A 20,000-nucleotide genomic window follows, 5' to 3' on the forward strand; every position below is an offset into this window, starting at 1 on the left:
TGATAATTTTGCTCGATCAATTTTGCCTTACCCAAGTAACGGTCTCTGATTACCTCTGAAAGTGCGTTTCTTAGCAGCCGATCAGTCACCGCATACTTGTAGTCCAAGATGCTTGGCAACAGATCGTTCCACTGGCTGTCGATCTGTTGTATGTAGCGCTCGTTACCAAGAAACTCGGCTCCGGGATACAGTCCCTCGTCTTCTGTGACGGAAAGGATTAGCGGTACCCGATGGAACGATCCTTCCCGTGTGAGCTTGCGCGGATGATCGATGAGAAATGGCTCCGGATTACGGTGACCACTACTCTCGATCACTACGCCCAGTGGCGAGAACGGATTGTACAGATAGTCCTGCAGCTTTGGTACCTGCCGTACGATTTCCTCCGCCGGACGTAGTCGCATACAGGCCAGCAACGCTTCACTGTCGCCAGTGGGGCATCCAAGCGCGGCAGCAATGGTTTTCGCTTTTTCAGCTGCCTGCTCAACCATAACCCAGGGATTCAGTGCCGAACCACTGTGAGCAATACCCGAAGCGAAGAGTCCCCAGGAAAGGGGAGAAAGATAGTGTAGATGAACGCTGGCGGAGCCGGCCGAAAATCCGGACAGACTAACACGGTTCGGATCGCCACCGAAGTACTTGATGTTTCTCTGCACCCACTGCAGGGCCGTTCGTTGATCTTTCAGTCCAAAGTTACCGGAGATCACGTCATCTCCCGTACTCAGGAACCCGAGTGGGCCCAGTCGATAGTTTACCGTTACCAGCAACAGGGGTCGCGTGAGCAAAAAGTCGGGCTGAAAGTATCCTCCAGCACCGTACATGAACGCCCCACCATGCAGGAAAACGATCGTCGGTAGGGGATCCGCCGGTGCCAGATCGGGCGTATACACGTTCAAAAAAAGACAATCCTCTTCACCTTCCAGCTTGTCCACACCCGACTTGAAGTGGCTCCATTGCATGCAAATAGGACCGACGCGGCTCGCGTTCCTCGGTTCCACCCAACGCTCGTCGTTCAGTTCGGATGCCGCAAACCGCCGTTCACCGATCGGTGCCTTCGCGTAGGGTATACCCTCGAAAGCAACGTACCCGTCGCGTTGCTCACCCACGAGAGGACCATTTTTTATTGTCACTTTTACACCGATCCTCGCTCCAAAAACACCACAAAAGCAGCACAGTAAAGTGAAACGCAATGCTAAGGCCATGATCACCACGAGAGGGTTATGATCTGGCAAGATCAGGCGTAGAATGAGAGAGTTTGGTAGCCAGACTCCAGTTAGAAATTTTGGGTTACGTGCCGATAAGCTGTTGTAGGGAAGCTGTTTTCGGGTTTGCTGATTGATAAGCCGCACGATCCGTTCCGTTATCAAGCTCTACGGCTCCGTTGGCTGTCTACAATTCGGTGTGGGAATCTACGGGCTTACTTTTGGTCGCTGGATGTTCGTTGAAATTCAACATCTCCCAAAACGCCTCATCACTCACTCCGTACGCCGTCTTCACTTCGGTCGCGGGGTGACGGATTTCAAGAAACCGTAACTTACCGGTAACGTTCTGCACGGGTAGCTCCTCCTCACCGTACCTCGGTGCCAGCCCACGGGAGAAAGTATCGTACATGGTAACCAGATTGGACACCACCTTCAGCTCGGTCGTACTGTATGGATGCTCATCGCGCATGCTGCTTGGGTAGAGCAAGAACGTATCTTCCCCATGCGCTACACCTAAGTTCCGTACCCCAGCCAATCCGGACACCATTTCGCCTAGACCGTAATCGGCCTTAAAATTAAAGTAGTAAAAATACACCGGAATATGTGGCTGCAACAGTTTGGCCGTTTTGGTGACTCCAGCGAAGAACAGCCGGTTGGAGAGAATCTGTTCGTAGGAAGATTGTCAGAGGCAGGAGCCGATGTTGTGTCCATGCGTGATACAATGCGAATACTTACGGAAACAAACTGATCAAAGTTCTCGGGCGTCAATTGCCGTTCCTTTCCGAAGTAGCGCTCACTGATCGTCACCGCTAGCTCGTACCGTTGCTGTGGATCCTGGACGGCGGTCTTGTAGTCCAGTATGCTCGGTAGCAGCTCATTCCAGTGCTCGTGAATGTCGTCGAGATACGCGGGATTGCTAATAAACTCAGCGCCCGGATAAAGTCCTTCCGCTTGCGTCACTGACAGTACGAGTGGCACTTTCGTTAGCTTTCCCTTCCTCGAAAGCACCAACGGATGGTCGGGAAGAAAGGGTTTGCGGTTCAGTTTACTTTGCCTCTCGATCACTACGCCAAGCGGCGAGAACGGATTGTAGAGATAGTCGAGCAGAGCCGGCACCTGACGCACGATATCCTCCGCGGGACGTTTTCGTAGACAATCCACCAGCGTCTGGCTACGGTCCGTTACGCAATCCAGCGCACTAGCTATGCGCTTCGCTTTGGCCGCCGATTGTTCGGCCAACACCCATGGATTCAGTGCCGTCCCACTGTGGGCTATACCGTTCTGGAACAATCCACGGGACATTGGCGACAGGTAGTGCAGATGTACGCTCGCACCACCGGCTGAAAATCCGGACAATGTTACCCGTTCGGGATCGCCTCCGAAATGGCGAATGTTCCGTTGGACCCACTGCAGTAGCGTCACTTGATCTTTTAGCCCGTAGTTCCCTGGCATCGCGTCATCTTCCGTGCTGAGGAATCCGAGTGGTCCGAGGCGATAGTTGAAGGTAACCAGCACCATCGGTTTCTGCAGCAGGTGATCTGGCGAGAAGAAACCTCCACCACCGAACATGAACGCACCACCGTGTATGTACACGATCGTGGAAAGGCCGGCCGATTCATCGAGCGAGGTAGTGTAGACGTTGGCATACAGGCAGTCCTCCTCGCCGAGCAGCTTATCCTTGCCCGGCACCAGATGGTTCCACTGCATACAGAACGGTCCAAGGTGGGTGGCGTTCCGTGGTTCCGTCCAGCGATCACTGTACGGTTCGGAAGGCGCAAACCGAAGCTCCCCTAATGGGGCCTTGGCGTACGGTAGCCCCTCGAACGCATAGAAATGCTCCCGTCGTTCACCAATGATTGGTCCATTTTCTATTTGCACCAACGCTCCGGAGGCAAACGATTGCAAGATGCAGGTTACTATCAGCAGCCAAGAGATTGTGCCTGCCTTCCCGTGCCTGTTGTTGACTGATTTGCGAATCACCATCATTCCACTTTGCGACGACGCTTATGTAACTCCCGGTCAGTATTTGGGTCCCAACCGGAACGGTAAATTGCAACTCGCGCCACAGTTTACGGCGTACTGAACTGTCTGCCTGGCCAGTAGTCTGTTTTTAACCTTTATTTGTTTCCTACAAAGGTTCCTGGCGGTGGTATGCGTACCATGCCACGGTTGCGATAATCTTATCTGCCCCCGGTTTCGCATAGTCTTTTTGGTACCTGATCAGCTTCTGTCGAAGTTGGTGCCTGCGCTTAAAATTGAATCGAACGCGCCTTAATTGAATTCAGATTTTTATTATTCCCTTTATTCAACGCTTGCAATGCTGCAGTCTCTCTAAAGCTCCGAATGCGTCAACACAACCTGTTCCTTCTTCCCTTCCTTGGCATCGGAATCGGTTTCATAGGGAGCATCGTTAAAATCGAGCCCCTGCCAGAAGGCTTCATCGCTGAGATCCTTCGAGCGCTTGATTTCACTCTTTGGATAGCCAAGCTTCAAGTAGCTTATCACATCGGGCGACTCCTGCACCGGTAATTCGTAGTCCCCGAATTTTGGTTTCGCTCCCTTCGAGAACGCTTCGTACATTTCGACGAAACGATCGGCGACCTCTAGCTCTTCCACCGTAAACGGTACCAGATGCCTCAGGATACTGGGGAAGACGAGCAGCACATCGTCCCCGTGCGCTACACCGAGCAGTTCCGCGGCGTCATCTCGATGTGCCAGTGCCTCCCCAACACCGTACTTGGCCTTGTAGTGATCGAAGTAAAGGTACACCGGTATTTGCGGTTGCATCAGTTTGACCGATTCGGTCACTCCCGTAAAGTACAGACGATTCGAGATGAGCTGGAGAGAGAAGAAACAGACGGTGACACAACATTGAAATCGTCTTTGAGTTGACCTAGACAGCAGGTCATTGGCGTTAAGGCGGCACACATACTCTGATAAGATCCTTGAAGTTATCGCTCGTCACACGCTTGGAGCCAAAGTAATGCTTTCGGATCGTGTCGGAAAGTTGATTGCGTTTCGTCGGCTCCGGGACGGACGTTCTGTAGTCGAGCACACTGGGCATTAGCTCGCTCCACCGGTTATCGATCGCCTCGAGGTATTCCGGTTTGCTCAGGAACTCGGCCCCAGGGTACAGACCTTCGGCCTCAGTCACGGACAGTATCAAAGGGCGCTTCGTGAACGATCCTTTCCTCATGAGCGATCGTGGCGTGTGCTCGAGAAACGGTGCTGAATTCCGTGCCGTGCGCTGCTCCACCACAGCTCCGAACGGTGAAAAGGGATTATAGAGAAAGTCCAACAGATAAGCGACTTGGCGTACGATATCCTCAGCCGGAAGTTCGCGCAGACATTCGAGCATCGCTTCCGTTTGGCGCGTTGGGCAGCCAAGTGCGGCCGATAGGCGTTTCGCTTTTTCGGCCGATCGTTCGGCCATCACCCAAGGATTGAGTGCCGATCCGCTGTGTCCGATACCGTGGCTAAACAGTCCGCTCGAGCGTGGCGAAAGATAGTGGAGGTGCACGCTCGCGGAACCCGCCGAGTAACCGACGATCGTTACCCGCTTCGGATCGCCACCGAAACTGTGGATGTTCTGCTGGACCCATTCCAGTGCCGTCACCTGGTCCTTCAGCCCGTAGTTCCCGGGAATGCTGTCATCCTCCGTACTCAAGAATCCCAGTGGTCCGAGCCGATAGTTGAAGGTTACCAGGACCAACGGTCGGCGCATCACATGGTCTGGTTCGTAGAAACTGCCGGTACCGAACATGAGTGCCCCACCGTGTATAAACACGATCACCGGCTGCTTGGCCTCCGGATCCGTCGTCCTGGTGTACACATTCAAAAACAAACAGTCTTCCGCACCATCCAGCTTATCGTCGTTCGGGATTAAATGATTCCACTGTAGACAGACCGAGCCGAAGCGGGTCGCGTTTCGTGGCTCGCTCCACTGTTCATCGTTCAGCTGCGGTTCGGCGAAGCGAAGCTTACCGATAGGCGGTTTCGCGTATGGTATACCCTCGAAAGCCAGATAATTTGTCCTTCGTTTACCGATTATGGGACCATTTTTAATGCGCACGATCGCGGTATCAGCATCGTCGTCGGCAAGCACTACAGTTGCGAAACAGAAAACGATCAACACGATGAACGATGAACTCCTTGACGCCATCGATCACAGCACAGACTGATGACTTCGAGATGATGTTGATGGAACGCCTGCTGCGGAGTAACTGCAGATACAGCGGATGGCTGAGCCTTCTCGCTGAGAGCGTCGCGTATGCTAATCGCAAGGCAAGCGGGAACGCATTGCGTTATCTTCTCTCTAGCGGATAGTATTGCTGGAAGTTCACGTTCATGACGCCTCAAGCAACGACCCTAGGGAACGGGTTGTAGGCGATAAGAAAAGTTGCTCGATCTATCTGTAATACAGCATCTGTTATGCAAACATCTGTCTCATGGGAATGTTGCGCCGCAAGCATGCATCGATTAGTTAGGCTCGCCAGCACCGGAAATCAATTCCCATGTCCCTGATCTTCCGTTTAGATAGGGGAAGTTTAAACTGTTCCTTTTAATCTGTTGTTAAAATGCTTTACCGTTAAACAGATTCTCAAAATAATATTGCTTATTTTTCACTTTTCAGACAATATGCCACAAACATGCCGCTATTCGTTTGGACCGAGTAACCAAGGCGCTGGAGGTGATGGACCTTTGCTCGACCACCGGCGTCATCGTCGATCAACGGACATTAGATCCTCTTGTCTGGACAGCGTTTGGTGATCACAATCGATTAGTGTTTGGCTCGGTGGTAGTTACTATCGAAGTCAATCGCCCAATCACATCCACCGGCCAGCAAGAGGAGCTCTTCCTGGATGAAGACTCTATGGACGTTATCGATTGCAGTATAGATGTACGGCCCAGTGTTGTTGTGAATGTTTTTAGTTTATACACATTTACTAAAATCTCCTCTCTTCTGCAGGAATCACTAGTAGCTACCTCGAGAAAAGCGCCAACAACAACATTACAAAATGAATCACAAAGACCCTTCGCCGCCATTCACAGTTCGGCACCCGTCCGCACCGCCGCAGAATCAGCACACGATGCCAAAGATCGTCGCAGTAGTCTTTTTGTCGCAGAAACCCAACAGCTCGATACTAGTTCCCGGTCAAGGGTTGCTGATGAAATGTTGTCGAAGTCCAAGGAAGATAATGTTGCAAAACAGCAAGAAGCAACGGTCGCAAGGCAGTTTCACTTCGAAGAGGATGCCAGCTTTGATGATTTCTTTATTCCCGAAACGCAACAAGCGGAAGAAGATGTGGAGAATCCCCTGCCGAAAAATGGTTCCAGCGATTCCACAGTCGGTGTTAAAGCGTCGGGTCATGCTGTTTCGGAGAGCAATAATACTCAGGATGAGGAATACATTCAGCTGACCGCGATGAACGATAATGATGATACCAATAGCAATGATGCGCTTTTTAACAACAAATACGTCGAAGCATCACAAAATCTGTTGGATTCAGAAGCGGGCGCGCTATTCAATTGCGGTGTAGCGAATGATGCCGCTGTTTGCAAGCGTGTTGGATCCATACTTCCCGATCGCTCGGTCGATTCGATATCGTTTATCGAACATCGTCACAATACGACTAAAGATATGAGCCCCATCGAATGGAACGAATCTCGAGTAGCAGAGAATCACGATCAATTGCCGTTAAATGGCACGGTCACGAAAACTTCAACCGCTGTACCGTCAGGTGTGCAAGCAATTGCCGAGCCGGATGATCGGTCGATTACACCTGAGCTGAACTTTGATAAGCCATCGGAGGGAAACGATGCTGGACGTAGTGGATCGACAACACCTGATCTCCTGTTTACAAACATTCCCCAGCCGGTCCAGGCCAGTGTAGACATTGCATCCAAGGAATCGCAAAAGAATTCAAGGGAGACCCCAACAATTGATTTTGCTGGAGAACAAGAAGATCAGGAGTCGTTGGAGATACCTCGGAATCAGGAAGGTTCGCTGCCTCAACAACCAAAGTCACCTCTTGCAGCGATTGGTGCTTACAATCTTGAAACACAGGCGTTGGAAGTGGATGAAGCGGGGATGGCGCCTGATGAAGATGCGTACAACATGTTAACCCAACCTATCAGTAAAACGGTTTCAACGTCATTCGCAATGCCACGAGTTCCAGTTCGTGTTTCATCGTCATCAGTGAACAGGTCGTGCATAAGACTACAAGATACAATTGACGAGGGTGATTTACTTACGCAACCGCTAAGTCCTCCCAGATTTGATATGGCGGCAAAAGTTACGAGTAGTGTAAGTGTGAAGGCTACAGTACATTCGGCAATGGATGTGGATGATCTAGTGACTCAGCCACTAAGTCCACCGAACCGTTCCCGAAAAGCAAATTTGGAAAAGAGCAAATCATCGCCGGCGATTAATGAAGACGATCTGGCAACCCAAGCTCTCAGTCCTCCCAGATGTGTTCCACTGCCAAGACGAGTTGCAGTTAAGAATGTCCAAAGGAAAAACACTTCCGTCTCTGAACAAAGTATATACGATGTACAGACGCAACCCATGGCTCCTACACCAAGCAGCAGCTGCAAATTGAACAGGATGGTGCCTTATGTTGTGCTGACGGACATCAAACATCTCGGGTTGGTCAAGAAAATGGAGCATGACCCATATGAAGTTGCTACTCAACAGTTGTTGGAGAATGTGCACGGGAACGTGTATGATTTACAAACACAACCCCTGCTAGGAACAAGTAAGGTGGCTGGAAACGGGAGTTTGAGCGAAGAAAACAGGACGAACGTAGATGATGCAGACTGTACGGTACCGTTGGTGATTGAATCGCAGTATCTAGCTGACAAAGATGAACCCAACGTGTCTATGTTCAATCCTCAAATCAATAGCACTGTTCGCCATTCACAGATTTTCCAGCGACCTAACGATTGTGTGCAGAAGAATTTGGAAATATCACCTTCGTCCAACAAAGAGAACCGAACGGGTGATGATCGTTCTGGTACCCGCAGTGAAAGTGACGATGATACTGATGTCGATGATATCTATCTGGCGTCAACGTTGCCGATTGGTGAGCTGATCACTAGCAAAAGTGATTCCAAAGCAAAGACGATGAATCCAAAAACTGTCGGGAAAAGCAAACACGCCGATGCGTTGTTCCAAGTACCGGCCAAAGTAGAAAATACACCGAAAGCGCCAAAACGTAAGCCTTCCGATTTGGAAGAGTTTCTCACTCCGGAACATCCTCTGTTAGCTCTTCCCAAACCGGTCAATATTCTGTCAACGACGAATGACATTGCGGAAATGGCGATACGAAATCGTTTCCCGAACAAAGCTAAACTCCAGTACCCGTTCGGCGATGGTAGCAGCAGTGAGGACGATTCCAATGATAAGGGCATATTTAAGAAGACCAACAGAAGTAAAGAATTCGAACGGGAGCTCGAGAAGGCGAAAGAAGATTCAGCACGGATTAAGCAGCTTCAGAAAGAGGCTAGCGCGAAAAGCGGTCCGATTAAGCACAGTCGTTCCAAACGCATCGACGTCAAAGAACCAGTTATGGAAGGCACTACAGAGGATAATCGTGCTAGTAAATCATCGAGTAGAAATAAAGCTACAAAAGCTACGAAGAAGGAGAAGGAAGACGGGACGGCACGAAAAGAGCGAAGCGTTTCAAAGGAAAAGGAAACCAAACCAAGTCGAACAAGGTCAATGAACAATGCCAGGCCAGTATATAAAGAGGAGAGCAGTAGCGACAACGAGGACGGCGACGATAAAACGAAAGTTCCTGTTCGTAGCGGTCGCGTTATCGATCGCGAGAAACCGAAAGCGCGGGTGGATCAGTCAGTTGAGTACTCAGGGACCAACGTTACAACCGAGAGTCTTCCCAAAACACGCGGACGGAAAAGAAAGGATGTTTCGACTGACAAAGAAAGAGATGTACAGTCGGAACCGAAGGCACCAACGAGGGTATCGAAACGCCAGAAAGCTGCCAACCCACGGTATAAGGATGAAAGCGAAACAACGTCGACAAGAAGAGTGCACAGCAAGGTAGATAGTTCGGTTCCAAATGGGAAACCTTCTTCAATTCTGTTCGGGGATATGCTGAGTGGGTATAGCAGCTCAAATAGTGGTTCGGCGAGCGATGGATCTAAACGGTCGACACGTGCCGCAAGCAATCGAGCCATGATCATGTTTACCAGGATCAATGATAAGCTGTACAGAGACAGTGTCCTTCGTGCTGGTATGTAAAGCATAATTTAGCATTTAGCACAGCATAAAATAGCACTTGATTAATTTTAACGCTTAGTTTAAATTAGCTGCTTTGCACGAATTTGCCAGCTTGTAAAATACAAAACATTAATCCTCGCTGAACGTAATTTACGCACGAGATAGCTTTTGCAAAATGCGCCTTTCCTCTTTTGAAATCATAGGATGGGTTAAGCGAGGGGCGGAATTGATTCATTAGGTTAATATCTGTATGTTTGCTTCCCTTCACCATCTCTCTACATAGGCTGCAAAGTAGTGGACATACCGGAGATGGCAACAATCCTGGTGACGGACCGTGTTGCTCGTACGTGCAAATTTCTGTGTGCCGTCGCCAGAGGAATACCAATCGTGGGACAGTCGTACTTGGACGCATTAAAGGCCGTCAGCAATGGCAGTGACGTCGGGGCAGCTGTCGATCCGTGGCAGCATATCTTGTTAGATCGGGAGTCGGAAAAGCGGTACAAATTCGATCTACACCAAACACTTCTGAAGGCGCAACAAGCTAAACTCTTAAGCGGGTACACCGTTTTCGTCACCTCAAACGTACATCCGCCCGCTACAGAGATCTTCCGTAAGAGAATAAAGATGAAACAGTTGAATGGAGAAGGAATTGTTCACTGACCCGTGTACCCCATTGCTTCGTTTCAGTGATGCTTTCCTGTGCTGGAGCGATACCATTGAAGAATCCCAGCAGTAGTAGGGCGCCTAAAGATGCCCACAAGACGTTCGTTATTTCCTGTCCCGCTGATGCCGTCTCGTGGGAGAAGTATAGGGAAAAGTACCCGACAATAGAAATCGTTTCGACGGAGTGGCTCATGTGCTCGCTAATGCAATATTCGATTTCGTTCAAGAACCATCGATTACTGTAAAATGGCGAGGGCGCTATTAGGGCACGTTGTGTGCCTCATAATTTTGTTGCAGTTTTTATTTCGACTTAGTTTTCACTCGGATTGACGTGACGTAGTACATCACCATTTTAGAATTGTTCACACCAGCACGTGTCTATGTGCCGTGTATGTTTGTGGTAGCGCTCCCTTTAATGTTATATTTAAATGGTTACATTTCTGGTTCTTCTGTTTGAGTTGCCAATAAAATCCATGCGGGAGCTGGCTTGCATCAAGCCGTTGGATTTGAATCGAATGTGAGTCTTTGAACTCTTCCTTTCTAAACACAATGGCGATCAAAAAGAAAAAAAAACAACAAACGTCAACGCCCGTGTTTTCACAAAAGTAGGCGAGCGCGCACGTGTACGAATTTACGGGAAACTCGCGGAAAATGGAGTACCTCAGCGATGCGGCGAGTGGAAATCCGCTACCGAGCGGCTCGGGGACGGTGAACAAAATCCTGTGCTGCGAGTGTGGCGTTCCGATCGAGCCAAATGCCACCAACATGTGCGTCCCGTGTCTGCGCTCGCACGTCGACATCACGGAGAACATCCCGAAGCAGGCGGTGATCTTCTTTTGCCGGAACTGCGAGCGCTACCTCAACCCGCCGAACGAATGGGTTCCGTGTGGTCTCGAGTCCAAGGAGCTGCTGTCGCTCTGCCTTAAGCGGCTGTCGGGGCTGAAGCAGGTGAAGCTGGTCGATGCCGGGTTCGTGTGGACGGAGCCGCACTCGAAGCGCATCAAGGTAAAGCTGACCGTCCACGGTGAGGTGATGAACGATGTCGTGCTGCAGCAGGTCTTCGTGGTGGAGTTTACGGTCAACAATCAGATGTGCGACGATTGTCACCGGACGGAGGCCAAGGACTTTTGGCGCTGCATGGTACAGGTTCGCCAGAAGGCCGTCAACCGGAAGACGCTCTTCTATCTGGAGCAGATGATCCTAAAGCACCGGGCACACGAGAACACGCTCGGCATCAAACCGACCGCCGGGGGGTTGGACTTTTTCTATGCGACCGATGCACACGCCCGCAAGATGGTCGATTTCTTGCAAGCCGTCCTGCCGGTCAAGGTCACGAACTCGAAGAAGCTCATTTCGCACGACATTCACAGCAACTCGTACAACTACAAGTACTCGTACGCGGTGGACATTGTACCGGTTTCCAAGGGTAGTCTGGTGTGCCTGAGCAAGCGGTTAGCCCAGCAGATGGGTCACATCGCTCCCGTGTGTCTGGTGACGAAGGTGGCCAACTCCATCCATCTAATCGATCCACAAACGGCCCAATGTAAGTAGTGATGCATGAACCCACGCCACCGTTTTATCTCCGATTTTACCACATTCCCTCCATTCCTTTCTCTCCTCTGCAGTGGCCGAGGTACAGAATATGGCATTCTGGAAGTGCCCGTTCGAGGCAATCTGCAATCCGAAGCAGATGGTCGAATTCATCGTAATGGACGTCGAGTTCCGCGATCAGAAAGCGTTCCCCGGCCAGGGTCCAGTTTCGATGCGCCACACACTGGCCGACGTTTGGGTGGTGAAGGCTTCGGAGCTCGGGCTCGACAATAGCACGGTGCACGTACGATCACATCTCGGCAATCTGCTCAAACCGGGCGACACCGTGCTGGGGTACGATCTGCGTGATGCCAACGTGAACAATGCCGACTTCGAGAAGCTGAGCGCGGACACCATTCCAAATGTGCTGCTGGTGAAGAAATCGTACGATAAGACGGTTCGCAAGCAGAACCGTAACTGGAAGCTGAAACACCTGGCCGAGGACGTTGCGCTCGATACGGACATCGAGAACGATTACAACGAGTTCCTGGAGGATCTCGAGGAGGATCCGGAGCTGCGCCAGAACGTGAACATCTTCAAGGACAGCAAGCGGCAGCAGATGCCCGTGGACACGAACGATATGGATGATTCGTCGGTACCGCGCATCACGCTCGAGGAGATGCTGGACGATCTAGTGCTCGACGATGCCGAGATGGGCGATGGTTAGAGTAGGCTGGGTTGCTTTCGGATTTTGTTTCATTTCCTTTTGTTTCCCTCAATAAACAGGTGCATTAGTAGGCTCGTTGTTCTACTTGGCTACATCATCGCACTAGAAGAGTGTTTCTGTTGTGTGGTTTATTCATCCTTGCACATTCGTCCGCACTGCCGGACAATCACTTACTACAACAAAAAGAAGACATAGAAGGGTGGCGTGTATATGTGTGTGTTTGTGAATCACTGGAATTACGTTTCTTTTACCCCCCGGGTCACAGAGACTCAGACTCACCTCGCGGTGCAAATGCAACAAACCTCAAGACAGTTAAGCTGATAGGCTGATAGCGGCGCGTTGGCAAACGATGGAACGAAGTAAAGTGGGTCAAAGCGTGGGAACTGGTGGCATATTGTTAATCTATTGAGCAAATTAACCCGGTGGTAAGAAGGGGCTACAACGAGAACATCCTACAGCGTGACACCCTTCTCCCCTCTTGCAGGAAACCCACTCCTCCCTGGTGTCCGGGTGCGACGCTAATTTACTGGCATTGTGTTACGGTCCGTATTGCTCCGCTCTATAGTTTTCTTTTTGTATGGCCATTGCTGGATGATCAATGGTACGGAACCGAAAGAGGATCCTTGGGAGGAAGAAACCGAGAAACTAAAAACAAAAAAGCAACCGAACACCTACTGGAGCCCTACGTCGACAAACACTAGGCCGCACTAAAAACACGCTTATCGGGCGGCTGCCATGGGAGGAAGGGCTGGCATACCACCGGGGCCACCACCGGCACCACCAACCGCTGCCCCAGGACCGAGCAGCACTTGCTGCCGTTGCGTTCGCTGCATCTCCTCCATTTGGGCGCGCTCGACCTCAAACACAACCGGCGCGAACAGGATCATCGAGCTGGTAAAGAAGATCCACGAGGCGTTGCAGGTCAGCGAGTACAGGGCCTTTACACCGCGCACCGTCAAATCGGTCACCCCACCGGTCACCTTGCGCACCGGTTCCGGAAACATTTCCGTCAAACCCCACAGCCGCTCGGCCAGCGTTTCATCCGGTTCCTGCAAAAAACAAAACAGCGACAACGTTAGCGTTTACGCATCAAAGCGTGCGGGTACACCGGCATCCAACAGCACCACTTACGTCATCATAGTTATCTTCTGTGGTTCTCGCGACCGTTTTGCTCGTCTGAGGAGCGGACGAGGCCGTGGATGGGCGGGGTGCTGCCGCAGATGGTCCCGCAGCTGCCGGTGGTGCTGCGGCTGGCTTTGGAGCAGGATTTGCGGCAGCCGCTGGAGCTGCCTCCGGTACTACTGGCGCAGGATTCACAAGTTCTGGTTGTTTGGGAGCTTCTTCAGGCTGGTGTGAGAGAAGGAGAAAGAGACAGACAGTGATAAGAACAATCCACGCGAAAGGACATTATTAATCGATTGCAAATCAAATTGCGCAATCTAGAAGAGCAATCGAGTAACCACGGCGAAACCACGGCAACAAGGATGTCCGCTGTAGGAAGATTCTGGTCAGCCATCGGGAGAGCGGAGGGGAGGAATTATCGATCGCAACAACTTCTTCCCAGCTGCTGCCCCTCCGGTTGGTGTGATTACTTACGGTGGTGGGTTTACGTTCCGGCGATTCATCCTTGCTGCTGATGGCCGATTCCATGCCGCTGTCCTTATCGGTAGAAATTTCGTCGTCTTCGATTTTTTCCACCACCACCACCTCCGGATCGGAATCCATCCGTGCGTGCGTGCGTGCGTTCACGAGGGTGCGCGGTTTCCGCACCGTGTACTCCACTCAATGGGCTTGTCTAGGATGTTCGGGGGTTCGCTGGTCAAGTCCAGCGTCGCAGGTTCCTACGATTTTTTAACTTTTCACTTGGAAAACACGGGAAAAAAGTGGCCAAAAAGGTGAACCGGCACAAAACCACCCCAGAAAACACGTTCGAGTCTGTCAAGGTGGGCGATGGCGTTTGGATCCATCTAGACCTACTATGCTGCTGTTATATGGCCAACAGCAGACCGTATACCTTGTTGGTCATATAAGTTATTGAAGACCGTGTTAAGTAGGATTTCAAAAAAGTTATCTTCCGAGGCGTGATCACTTTATTTTTACTAATTGAGAATTTTAAATGTTCTTGAGACTGTAATTCGAATGATGTTTTAAAACACCCCATTTTACGCAAGAAGTGCTAACCAAGCATTATGAAGAGAGAAACAAGAGGCACGTGTTTGTTGGTTTAAAAACAACTTGTAATTTATTTCATTTTATGCTTATCCACGTGGTTCGACCGCGATCTTTACACTTTTCTGGCTTGCGTAGCCACACCACATCGCTTTATATCATCGTTTTTTTCCTGGGTGGTTCCACTGTTATTATTTTTTATTTAGCTCTTTGCTCCGTAACCTTCTCAGACAAAGAAGTGCGTTTTACTGGTTGCAGGGCATGGGATGGATTGCTTAGTTCGATTTTATACACTGCCAAATGTGGTAAGCAGAGCGCGGTATACCGTCGGTGACGATGCCAAAAAGCTTCAACAGAAAGAGATTTCCCTGGCTAGTTTTTTATCATCCACCAGTGCCATTGGAGAACCAACTTCCGGCGGATGTAAAACTGAGTGGAAAGACCCACGGATTGGTACGCACCCTTTGTCGCATCTTTGGACTGCACTATGGTTCAAGTTCTGTTTATTTTCTGATCCAATCTCTAGCAAATGCCCTTCCTCTGTCTTTCATCATTTCATATGACCTCTAGATAAAACGTCGAACCTCAAACATTTGCATTCCAACGTATATAAAATATGCGGTTTCACTATATTTGCAGTAAAATCAGTACACACGTTTTGGTTTCTCTTTATTGTATCTTCAGCGTCCCATCAGCATCCTCATTCAGATTTCGCCTTTTTTTGTATTTTGAGTTTCTTATCCTGCGCTCCGGTTGTTTTCCATCAATTTTCCATTTTCACTCGCAGTGTCTACCTTGCTTCCTTGATATGATGCGATCCCGATTCTTGTCGCCAAACGATCGTTCCATCGGTTCGGTTCAGTACGGTCGGTGTGTTTCGGTTTAAATGTTGAAGCAAACAGCGAAACACAAATCGAAACGCAACACTATAGGCAGACCGACGCTGCTCATTCTGCCCCTTGAAGCAAGCGCACTCCTGGCGGAGGGCTTGCCGTAATAATCTTCATCTTTTGTTTTAATTAAAAGGCCACAATATGAATATATATTTTTGTATTACTTTTCTGTATGTTTGTTGCGTTTGTGCTCAAGTATTTGTGGTACTTTTAAAGGGGAGGGAGAACGGGGGCAAATCATTCACGGAGGTCCATTTTGGTTCGGAAACGCTCCAGGTGATCGAATCGCTGCCTATGCGAGAGCGAACGGTATTTCATTTGTGAAAAGATCTCTATCTGCGTGTTTCACTATTCGTAACAAAGAACAACCGCAAACAATCCATGAGAAAGCGGAGTTAAAGAACTACACGTGAACAAAAAAAACGAAGGATTCCAAAGTCCAAAGTGAAGGATTTCGATATTTACAAAAAGGGTCACAATGGTTGAAACGAATCGCTTCCATTTGAATGCGTGTCATTTTTTTCCATAAACGACTGACTAGATTTCGCTCTGCTCATCATCATCGGACCCAGGCATCGCCTCTCCGAGCCTAGAATTCGATAAAATGCTTAATACAGACTCAGTTCCCCCTTTCTACTTTTGCCGATCACACGATCCCCATCGCAAACGGTTACTGTGCACTTCTAGTATAGCATCCCTTAGCTTTACAGATGTTATCCAGTGAGCCACCAGCCAATACAGCAGGCCATATAGATAATAACACACGAATGGTATTGGGATGTGATACTGGTTAAAGTGTTGTTGCGTAGTGTTCCATCCCTTTAACACATGTTCATATGTTATTTTAAGTATAGAGTATGCAATGCTTAAAGGTATATATTTTGTATATAGCCATGCGAATATCTGTCGCATTGGGATTACAATTCCATATAAATACACTTCAGATACGCACTACTAATGGTTTTGTTTTGGTAATGGGATAGACGTCAAATAGAAGCACAACCAAGAAACGCTTGCCTTGCGATCGATCGATCGAGCTCAACATGGGTGAAAAACACAAACCAAAAACACACATTCCTACGCGCATCTTCTAAGCTTTCCGCTTGGCTTTCGTCACAACATCAAGCACGAAAAAACGGCAACGATTAATCCGTTACTTTTAATAATTTATCTGCAATATACGCAAGCTACTGCCTCTTCGCTCATGGTGCTGCTATCTCGTTTGTTTTTGGGCAAACTGTTGCCGGTTTGTTGGACCACCGCGATCGCACGGTCGCCACCGCAACCGCAATGTCCTCGCACACGGCCGGGCGAGGGCAAGATGTAAAAAAAATGCTTCCAAAAATAGCGTAATCGCGATCGCGGGAGCGAGCCCGCGCCCACTCGCCACTGCCATTCATATACACGCTACATATATATAATCTGTTTAAATTCCGTTCGGTTTGATTTAATAACACGCACTGTTAAATTGCAAGCTTCTGTCCCGTCCCTATTCTCAATGCAGCAATGCTGTAGAGTGTTTTTTGGTGCAGAGTGTATCGGGGTTCATGTGAAGATTTTGGAAGAAATATAAACGGAAACCACTGTTTGAGGAAGCCAGTTGTTAGGATAGATGTTAAAACGAAGGATTTTGATCGAGTGTTCGAGAATGAGGCATAAAAAAGCTAATGCATGCGCGACCCAAAACCAGACGCAACAGGCACTCGTTCACGTTCACCCTAAGCTGCCCTCCGGTAAAACATACGCCTCGAATCATTTACTAAAAATCAGTCACAGTTCCCTCTAACACTCTCTGACAGTACGCCGCGAGGATCGATAAGACGGCTGACTAGCAATAAACGTAATAAATGTTTCCTGCTATGCTATATCGCTTCTAGTATATGCGGCAAGTGTAAAAAAGCGCATCATGGAGACACTGCAACCGCACACACGCTCGCATCTGCTGTTGTCGTTATCTGCGTTGATGATTCTACGAAAATACAACGGTTCTGTATTGCATCGCTTCCCGGCCGCCTGCACACTGCACTGAACTGCATTTGTAAATTTGCTGGTTCTACCTTTCTTTAACAATAATGTATAACAACGGCGGATAATAACAATAAGTCTCTCTCTCTGATCGCAAGAAAACTCTCAGGAACAGAAACGGCCGGAGTTCGCTTGGCTAACGAACGAGTTCCGGGTTAGGGTGTTGCGTGTTCCAGCGATCCAGCGAACTGAAGTCTCGCAGGGACTTAATACTATCTCTGCCTTGCCGTAGATAAAGCGAATTTGTGCTGGTGTCTTACTTACGAAAACCCTTCCCCCCCCGGGTTGCATAATAATGATTATTATGCCCGTTAATCCTAATTTCACAGCAAAAAACCAAAAAACAAACCGGACTCAATCGAGCGTCTCGCCGAGCGAGCCTGTGACCGGAAGAGCTGCCCTCATCCCCGGCCCCCACTTTCATATCATTAGTAATTTTTATTTTATTCCTCGCGTCGACCACATCGACACCGACCACAGCTCGCACAGCTCACAGCAGCATCAGCAGCAGTTCAGCTTCTTGGCGCTGTTCCAGTAGCGTTTTAAACGTAGATGCTTTTCCCACCTTGGGTGTTTTTTTGTTTGTTTTTGTTGGTTTGATTTTGCTTCGGTTTTTATTTGTGGTTTTCAACCGCGTGTTAACCTTCATCACCTTCGCGCCGCCTTGCGTCCTCTACCTTATTTACGATCTATGCTTTCATGCGTTCCCATTCATCCATTCGTGCACTCCTCACCGCCCTAACATGCAGACCACGCCTAACACTCGCAATGCAGTTTCTTTCCACGATCATGCCGCGATCGGCGTCTCTGTTTTTTTTCCTCTGCATGGGTCTGTGTGGTTTGGTTATTTTTGTTTTATTTTGTCTTTACCTAATGATAAGATTTTGAGTTTTGAGGAGAAACAACATTCAAACAGGACTATCGGGTAGAGTTACTTTTAGGATATAAACATTTGATTTGCCCTTATCTACTCCACACCATGCGTCGATAGTATGTATAATGGTTGCAGTGGCCTTGCCTGTGGTTAGAGTAAGTAACACGTAATGCAACGTTTTTTTTTCTTATTTTTTTATACTGCAAAGATAGGTCACGGGACTAGCATAAACTTGTGAAATGGTAGGGGGGGTTCAGCTATTATTTATCCTCTTCCTTTTCCCAAGCCTCTTTACTTCTCGAGTAAAAAGCAACCCTCCGTTACTTCTTTGCATCGTTCGTACGACGACAACAATCAACTGAAAACTGAAAACATGTTTCCTGTCCAAAAACATACCCCTTAACGGCTATCTCACAAACAAACACTCTTTGTAAAGCGCGCCCAACTATGCGTTAACCGATGTGGTTCGGTTTTGCGTATAAAGTTCACTTACTCCCTATGCTTTCGGTTATGCTATGTCCCTTATCTCCATACGCCATAACCAGGTTCTGTTTACGCAACCAAGGACACCGGTAAGCTCACGGTTAAATCGTGCATATTGAGCTAATTGGCCTTAGGTAAGGCTTTAGGCGAAATTCAGTGTTTACCACCATACCACTTGGCAAGAAGATGGAAAAGTTGGAAAAGCGAAATGGTGTTGGTTGGATAAACTCAGCGGGAGCCACAGGTAATTACATTTAGCAACTTGATCGGAAATCCAGAGGATAAATTAACATACAGTAAAGAAAGGAACGGTATTGCTGCGTTCGCGTTCGATGAGTAAGTGAAACAGTGCAGAGCTGCCAAGTCCGGTGCCGATGGTGCCCACTAGAGGGAAGAGTGCCTGTACGCGATGAAAGTCAATCGAGCGGCCAGCCTTTACAGTAGCAGTCGGGCAAACTCTGAAAGTAGAAAATTCAGCCATACAACGAGAGAAACGGATCGAAAGAAAGAGGAAGAAGAGAGAAAAGAGAGAACGAGAGAAGAAAATAAAAGAAATGATTAAATCCTTCAACTTTGATTGCGATCGTTTGAGGCTTTCACAACAAAAAAGCGCAGAATTGAAAGGGTTCAAGAGCGTAGGAAGAAGCGCAGATTCTGAAGCATAAAACGGGATGCGGGCTGCCGTTTCACCATTTCACGCGTCCTCAGCAACAATATCGAACAACAACATCTGCGTGTGCAATTGTTTCTCCAACCGCTTCGAACGACGAGAGACGTAATAATGATTCTCATTTCATTTGAGTGTTTTAATGTATGCATAGTTCAATTCAGAGTGTGTACATCGTTTAAAGCTATCGCGTACTATTAACTGCTAATCTCTACTCATCTCGTCGCACCAGTTTAAGGGTCCATTGCTGCCATTGTTTTACCATAGAGCCGGATCATCAAGATCACCGATCGATCGGTTCACAATAATACTAGCACCGCACACAAACATGGCCATACATACGCACCACTCGGTCACATACAAACACACATACACTTGCAGCTCATACTAACGATTACAGGCTAAGATAAGAAGGAGAGTGATCCAAGGAAGAACGTTCCTAGCTAACATTATGAGCATCCTTATGCGCTAAACAACCCATCATCAACTGCTAACGCGAATCTATCCCATCCTCCGGCGAACGAGGAA

The 20,000-nt window shown here is 48.8% G+C and overlaps 6 protein-coding genes across 15 annotated transcripts in view; 2 read left to right on the plus strand and 4 right to left on the minus strand.

Annotated features, from left to right (window-relative positions):
• The window catches only part of LOC126576772 (venom carboxylesterase-6-like), a 1,790-nt gene extending 551 nt beyond the window's left edge, over positions 1-1,239 (minus strand). Inside the window, exon 1 of the mRNA XM_050238077.1 lies at positions 1-1,239. This exon is cut by the window's left edge and continues 13 nt beyond it. Coding sequence (XP_050094034.1) covers positions 1-1,199 — 1,199 coding nt within the window. The 5' untranslated portion in view covers positions 1,200-1,239.
• A 44-nt stretch (positions 1,240-1,283) lies between these two features.
• LOC126576773 (uncharacterized) lies at positions 1,284-5,413 on the minus strand. Its single transcript, XM_050238078.1, has 4 exons — positions 4,132-5,413; positions 3,533-4,037; positions 1,935-3,163; positions 1,284-1,863 (listed from the first exon to the last, which is right to left on the minus strand). The coding sequence occupies exons 1-4, from the start codon at positions 5,359-5,361 to the stop codon at positions 1,387-1,389; spliced, it is 3,441 nt and encodes a 1,146-aa protein (XP_050094035.1). The 5' UTR covers positions 5,362-5,413; the 3' UTR covers positions 1,284-1,386.
• A 366-nt stretch (positions 5,414-5,779) lies between these two features.
• LOC126578204 (mediator of DNA damage checkpoint protein 1-like) lies at positions 5,780-10,620 on the plus strand. 2 transcript variants are annotated; one of them, XM_050240528.1, is made up of 4 exons: positions 5,780-6,099; positions 6,169-9,454; positions 9,725-10,051; positions 10,129-10,620. In XM_050240528.1, exons 1-4 carry the CDS (start codon positions 5,893-5,895, stop codon positions 10,347-10,349), a joined length of 4,041 nt encoding a protein of 1,346 aa, XP_050096485.1. In that variant the 5' UTR covers positions 5,780-5,892; the 3' UTR covers positions 10,350-10,620. The 2 variants fall into 2 exon arrangements, with proteins under 2 accessions (XP_050096485.1, XP_050096486.1); XM_050240529.1 differs by lacking the exon at positions 5,780-6,099 and having other exon boundaries at positions 9,127-9,261.
• Positions 10,621-10,701: 81 nt separating this feature from the next.
• LOC126578208 (60S ribosomal export protein NMD3) lies at positions 10,702-12,463 on the plus strand. The gene is made up of 2 exons (XM_050240546.1): positions 10,702-11,647; positions 11,730-12,463. The coding sequence occupies exons 1-2, from the start codon at positions 10,756-10,758 to the stop codon at positions 12,359-12,361; spliced, it is 1,524 nt and encodes a 507-aa protein (XP_050096503.1). The 5' UTR covers positions 10,702-10,755; the 3' UTR covers positions 12,362-12,463.
• LOC126578214 (mitochondrial import receptor subunit TOM22 homolog) lies at positions 12,438-14,297 on the minus strand. Its single transcript, XM_050240561.1, has 3 exons — positions 13,958-14,297; positions 13,493-13,708; positions 12,438-13,410 (listed from the first exon to the last, which is right to left on the minus strand). The coding sequence occupies exons 1-3, from the start codon at positions 14,084-14,086 to the stop codon at positions 13,081-13,083; spliced, it is 675 nt and encodes a 224-aa protein (XP_050096518.1). The 5' UTR covers positions 14,087-14,297; the 3' UTR covers positions 12,438-13,080.
• Positions 14,298-15,011: 714 nt separating this feature from the next.
• LOC126578210 (calcium-binding protein E63-1) overlaps positions 15,012-20,000 on the minus strand; it is a 49,563-nt gene continuing 44,574 nt past the window's right edge. For 8 of the 9 annotated variants that reach the window (XM_050240548.1, XM_050240554.1, XM_050240555.1 and 5 more), the window contains one exon: positions 19,588-20,000. This exon is cut by the window's right edge and continues 161 nt beyond it. Coding sequence is in view for 1 of the 9 variants with exons in the window: in XM_050240551.1 (XP_050096508.1) it covers positions 19,241-19,263 (23 nt within the window). In the remaining 8 variants the exon portion in view is untranslated. Of the gene's footprint in view, positions 19,264-19,587 lie in introns of those variants that run through there. The other variant, XM_050240551.1, reaches the window with a different exon arrangement.

Source organism: Anopheles aquasalis, chromosome 3 (assembly GCF_943734665.1).
Source record: "Anopheles aquasalis chromosome 3, idAnoAquaMG_Q_19, whole genome shotgun sequence".
Taxonomy (NCBI): domain Eukaryota; kingdom Metazoa; phylum Arthropoda; class Insecta; order Diptera; family Culicidae; genus Anopheles; species Anopheles aquasalis.